General features: G+C 40.4%; 1 protein-coding gene across 7 annotated transcripts in view; it reads right to left on the bottom strand.

Moving 5' to 3' along the window:
- Nucleotides 1-758: 758 nt before the first annotated feature.
- The window catches only part of ZNF558 (zinc finger protein 558), a 27,897-nt gene continuing 22,484 nt past the window's right edge, over nucleotides 759-6,171 (bottom strand). For 6 of the 7 annotated variants that reach the window (XM_037728351.1, XM_017500068.2, XM_017500071.2 and 3 more), the window contains 3 exons: nucleotides 4,394-4,489; nucleotides 3,743-3,825; nucleotides 759-3,242 (listed from right to left, as the gene is read on the bottom strand). In XM_037728351.1, the coding sequence (XP_037584279.1) occupies nucleotides 2,460-3,242; nucleotides 3,743-3,825; nucleotides 4,394-4,489 (962 nt within the window). In that variant the 3' untranslated portion in view covers nucleotides 759-2,459. The remainder of the gene's footprint in view (nucleotides 3,243-3,742; nucleotides 3,826-4,393; nucleotides 4,490-6,171) is intronic. The other variant, XM_017500073.2, reaches the window with a different exon arrangement.

The following is a 6,171-nucleotide window of genomic DNA, read 5'->3' as shown; positions in this document are numbered from 1 at the left end:
ATATACATTGTTTTCAAAGAAACAACATGGATAACATTTGACCAATTTATAGGTTTACCAGTTAGATTCTGCATTCTGCTGGAATTCAGCAGACCACCACCTCAAAAACAAACAACAGATCATGTTGGCTTCAATCAGTTAGGGGTTTCTTTTAGTTATGTAAGAAGGGTAGAGTCCAGAGCAGACGCAGCCATTCGGAGGCTCTTGGAGGGCCCAGAGCATTATCATTATTGGCTACACGTTGGTTTCTGTCATCATGGTCAAAAAAGAAGCTCTTCAAACTCTAGACCTTGAGGCCACTTTCCAAGAGACAGAATGGGTGAGATGAATGGAAACTAAGTGAGGAGAACAAGCCAGACAATGTTCCCCACAGTGACTTCTACTTACTTCTCATTGCCAGGGGAGTGGGAAAAAAGAACCTGCCTGGGCTTCAGGAAAAAAACTGTAAGATTGAGAACTTTCGATACTGTTCACAGACAACTTGAACAACATGTTTCTTTCTTAAGGCAAATAAACAGAAGAGACTGGACACTGAGAAAGAAGCCAACAGTATTTGCCATACCAGGATAGAGAGTAAATAATCAGTATTATAAAGCTCATGTACTCTGACAAAAATGCCATTAGAAAAATGTGTTATTACAAATACTATTTTCCATTATGATAAACCAAATCACTTAGAAGGTATTTGGAAATAACTTTTTGAATATGCAAGGTGTTGATGTCTTTAATAAGCAAATGATAATAAATATGTCGCATTATAATTATGAAATATAAGTTAATGTTTATTTTAGGGAACAGCTATACACAAATGTTTATATTAAAAGAAAGACTTCCAATTAATTTTCCCTGGGGGGGGGGAAGACTAAAAAGTTAATGAGCTAGCGGTCCAATCTATAGAGACACTGATAAACTTGAATATGTTACTTTCTTTAAGCAAATACACAGAAGAGAATTGACACTGAGAAAGAAGCCAACAGTATTTGCTGTACTAGGATAGAGAGAAAATAACTCAAAACAGTTATTACACTTTTTGTTCCCAGTAAAAACTGTGGCCACTCAGTGGAGAGTTGAGGATGAGGCATCCTAACACTGATTACATTCCTAGGGGTTTCTCCATATAAGTTCCCTCATATACAAGAAAGAGAAGAATCACTGAAAAATTTTCCAATATTAATATACTCATAGGTTTTGCACCCAGAGAGAAGTTCCGTATTTTCCCTAACACAGAGGCATCATTGAAGGCTTTCTCTTATTCTTCATATTTGCAAGTTTCTCTACAGTGTGAACACTCACAAGTTTCCTAACAAATGTGGGAAAACGGAAAGCTCTCCAATGTTGATGTTCAATGGGGCATTCTCTCCAGAATTAATTCTCAAGTCCCTTAAAAACTGAGAGAACATTCAAGGTTTTCCCATGGTCACTGAAGAAGACCACACTGCATTTTGCTCAGTAATGTGAACACTTTTGCTGTAGGGTATTCCACATTTGAATGTTGTTCCACGTGTGATTTCCAATGTGTCTTACGGGATGACCGTCCCTGAAGGCTTCTGCATTCTGATGACACATTTGCAGACTTTCTCCCTTAGTGTGAGCTGTCACATGAATCCCTGGTGATATCACGGAAGGCTTTCCTATAGCTGTTCCATTCTTCAGGATTCTCTCAGTACATCATCTTCTGGGCCCATGAGGGCGAGGGTTCGAGCCGAGAGCTTTACCACGCAGGCTGTACGCAAAAGGTTTCTCTCTTCAGAGTGAATTAATGGGAGTCACTGAATGCTATTTCATATTGATTAGATTAAAAGGGTGATCTGCTAAGGGCTTTTCTTCATTAATTCCATGGGAAGTTTCCCAGATGTTTCTGAGTGATCTGTTTCCTGGTATTCATACCTTCTGTAGTCTCCAACATCGTATCAAGATTGGTGTGTTGTGAGACTGATACAATAGGAAATCAGTGAGAGCTTAACAGTCCTCCCGAGGATAGGTCATAAAAGCCATTTTGGCCTCTGTACTGGTCCTCTCTTGGATCACTAACCTTGGGGAGAACTTACTGCCAAATCATAAAGAACTCAGTCTTGTAAAGACGCCTACATGGAGAGGCTTACATGCTAATGACTGAAGGTGCCCTGACAACAACCAACACCAACTTTCTAGGCATGTGAATGAGTCATCAGTGGACTGGTCATCAGTAAAGATGTTAGATGACCATAGCTTTGGCTGACATTTTGACTGCAAGTAAGTGCATGAAAGATCCCGCAGTGTAACTACAGAGATAAGCTGTTCTTGAATTCCTGACCTGTGCAAACTGTGAGATAATAAATGTTTGGTGTTCGAAGCCACAAAGTTTTGGGGGATCATTTGTTATGCTGTAACAAATAACATACATCCAGTGTGAGCTCTCTCAAAATATCTTAAGGATGAAAGATCAATGAGTGCTTTCCCCCAGAAGTTCCTGCAGTAATTCATATCCACCTATTATGTATTCTCTTGTGCACAGAAAGGTACGAGTTACTAGTGAAGGATTTCCCACAATGATTACATTCATAGGGTTTTTCTCCAGTGTGAGTTCTTAAGTGCTTCTTCACAGCTGAGAGATTATTAAAGGCTTTTCCACAGTCATTGCACTCATAGGGTTTCTCACCAGTATGTATCCTCTTGTGCACAGTAAGAGAAAAGCTACTGCTGAAGGATTTCCCACACTCATTACATTCATAGGGCTTTTCTCCAGTGTGGGTTCTTACGTGCTGTGTCAGATAGGAGCTCTTCCTGAAGGTTTTTCCACAATCATGACATTCATAAGGTTTCTCTCCTGTATGAATGCTATTGTGCCCAGTGAGGGAGGACCTTGTGCTGAAAGCTTTTCCACACTGATTACATTCATGGTGGTTCTCCCCTGTGTGAATTCTCTTGTGGCTTTTGAGGTTACAACTAGTGCGGAAGACGTGAAAACACTGGTTACATTCGTAGGGTTTTTCTCCGGTGTGAATTCTCACATGCAGTCTAAGGGATGAGGGATCACTAAATGCTTTCCCACAGTGATTGCATTCATAGGGCTTCTCCCCATTATGGATTCTCTTATGAATAGTTAGGTAAGATCTACTGCTGAAGGACTTTCCACATTGATTACAGTCATAGGGTTTTTCTCCAGTATGTATTCTCTTGTGCTGAGTTAGGTTAGATTTTGTGCTGAAGACTTTAAAACACTGATTGCATTCATTGAGCTTCACTCCACGATGACTTCTTTCCTGAGGATTAAGAGACGAATGATAACTATCATTTATAATATAGGAAATACTTAATGTTCTCATAGGAATTTTATCTCCCAGGAATTCTATTACATTATTATAATTGGTATTTTGGCACTTTAAGTGGTTGTATATGGTTTCTGCCCAGTTTCAGCTCTAAGAAAGTTAAAAAAGATAGATGCTTTGTCACAAGCCCTTATCAGATTCACAAAACATTTTCTGATAACTTCTGGATGAAGTTTCATTTCCAGCAGTCAATATTGAGCCACAGGCAGACAGGAAATATTTACTTGTGGGAACTCTCAGTAAAGAAGTAAGTTTGGAGCTAACTCATATTTCTCTAAAAATTCACAATTTTCACAGTGTCTCTCCAGGGACATGGCATTCTCAATTATAAATGACACTTTCCTTTAATGCCTCTCCTGGTTATTCTGCACCCTTTCTAAACTTTGGGCATTCTCCTGCTGTAGAAAACAAGAAATCACCCATGTTAGTCTTACTGTTTTTACACGTTTAGACTGTTCTTTTTTGAAAACATGCTTCTTAGGAGTTAACCATTTGGCTTTAAGTAGAGTCTCCAAATCTGAAACAAATGGAAAAGAAATTTAGGTTGATGGAGGAAAGAAATGGAAATTATAGGTTCCTGAGAATATGAGGAAGACTTTTCAAAGTCTTCTTTGTTGCAAACATCCTCAAACACCCTGATCCCTTAGAGTCTGCCCTTACACATGAGAAAGGGCAGACTCTAAGGGATCAGGGTGTTTGAGGATGTTTGCAACAAAGAGGATTTGGTTATGAAAAGTTTAAGTATTCATTTTAAACAAAGATTCCAGACAAATTGAGACTGGTCACAGACTGGCAAAAAGAGGAGCGATCAGGAATGCAAAGTTGGAAGGAAATTGACTGAAATTTTAAAAAGAGTTGCATCTTTGTTTCTTCCCTGAGCCTGAAGCGAAGTATGAGATGACGAAGAGAGAGTCAGAAAAGAAAGTACACGAGGGCGCTCATACCAAATGTTCTCGTGCATCTTTGTCAGGAAAAGGGCATTTTACGAAGTTCCCTGATTGACATTAACTAATGTAATACTGCCAACCACCAAGCCACTGGCCAGAGCTATTCCTCACAAGGGCTCACATCCACCTGGTGCTCACCTGGACAGGTGTTTGGTAGAATTCCTCTTTCCTCTGTCATTACCTTCTTGTCTTGTTCCAACTGGGATATCAGTCTGGGTTTATTAACATGACAACCTATTTATGGAAAAAATACACATGATACAAGGAACTGTGCTGGGGACAACCAACTCCATGAAACAAAACCAACATTTCTGAAGATGGAAAAGTGTGACTTTAGGAGCAGTGAAATAAATGATGTCTTAATTCTAATGCACATGGTAACTCTCACAGGGAACAAAAATGCAAACATATTCAACTCAATATTCAAGGTAATAGGGCATAAATAGCCCTAGAAGCCTACACCTAAGTTCAAATGCACACTTCAGTGGCCCCAAAACTTTCAACCATGAAGAATATAAAGTCAGGGCAAGAAAGAGATCTTCAGCTCATAAGGCAGGAATGAGAGACAGCCCATGCGGGTGGGACCACATCTGTCTCATTCATCACTGTACTCTCAAGCCCCAGCACAGACCTAAGAACACGGAGGTGCTTAAGAGAGATTTGGGATAGGGATGACAGTGACAGTGGTGGAGTATGGAATTCCAAAAGTTCCTCTGTCACAAAAACAGTGAATAAACTGGCAAAAGCTGTCAGGGTCCACTTTATTGGAACTCTGGAAATTTATTGAAAGTCCGTAGCAATCAGGAGAATGCTTTATCAGAAAACCCAGCTGAATTTGGGTGAGAGCGCTTTATGATACTTTAAATGGACTCCAGTCCCGTCCTCTTTCTCCTGCTTTGTCTACAACCTTGAAGACGACAGCCTGTATTCCTAGTGCTTGGAGGCAGCAGAACAGAACTTACTCTGTGGTTGCTTTTTCTGACCTGTCTGGTGGTTCCCTGAAGGACTGGCTCAAAGGCTTGCCTTGATTTATCTAATACTTTGAGGACTTAGCTGGTTACCCTGAACACCCATGGCTGACATGTATAAAGGCAAATGTATTAGTCAGTACTGCCTGAGGCAAGAGAAAATAGTAGAAGCAAACCAAAGAGTAAACAAAAAGCCTGGAAGGAAAAATGGGGAAAAAGATGTTTGGGGAGTGGACTTTGAAAAGTCTTCCTCAAATTCTCAGGAACCTATAATTCCAAGCACATACCCAGGGCTGGGAGCATATTCACTAAACCCTTACCTTTTGCTGACCTTCAGGCTCTGCACAAGCCAGAAATGAAGGGCAAGGCAGAGTTAACTGCCTACCTAAGTATTAAAGGCATGTCCCTTTGTACACGTAGAGCCCATGTAAACAGACTGGAAGTTTTTTTCCCTTTTTTGTTCCAGGCCTTCAAATCACTATATGACCATTAAGCTATTAGAAGAGACTTCAGTGGCCACACGTGACAAATACAGACATTACAAAGTTAGTTCTGAAATAGAACTATTGTATATTCTAACAGTAGTTTATAATATACAATATTCTTGAACTTTAGAATACACAGTAGTTCTATTTCAGAACTAACTTTAGAACTGTTGTATGTGGCTGGGCATAGTGGCTCACACTTGTACTCCCAGCACTTTGGGAGGCTGAGGTGGGTGGATCATGAGGTCAAGAGATTCAGACTATCCTGGCCAACATGGTGAAACCCTGTCTCTACTAAAAATACAAAAATTAGCCAGGTGTGGTGGTGTGCACCTGTAACCCCAGCTACTCCGGAGGCTGAGGCAGAAGAATTGCTTGAACCTGGGAGGTGGAGGTTGCAGTAAGCCAAGATTGCACTACTGCACTCCAGCCTGGGTGACAGAGCAGGACTCCATCTCAAAAA

The sequence above is a fragment of the Cebus imitator genome, unplaced genomic scaffold, assembly GCF_001604975.1.
Source record: "Cebus imitator isolate Cc_AM_T3 unplaced genomic scaffold, Cebus_imitator-1.0 Scaffold263, whole genome shotgun sequence".
Classification (NCBI taxonomy): Eukaryota; Metazoa; Chordata; class Mammalia; order Primates; family Cebidae; genus Cebus; species Cebus imitator.
The sequence above is the reverse complement of the archived record's forward strand: the minus strand, read 5'-3'. Positions and strand labels throughout refer to the sequence as shown.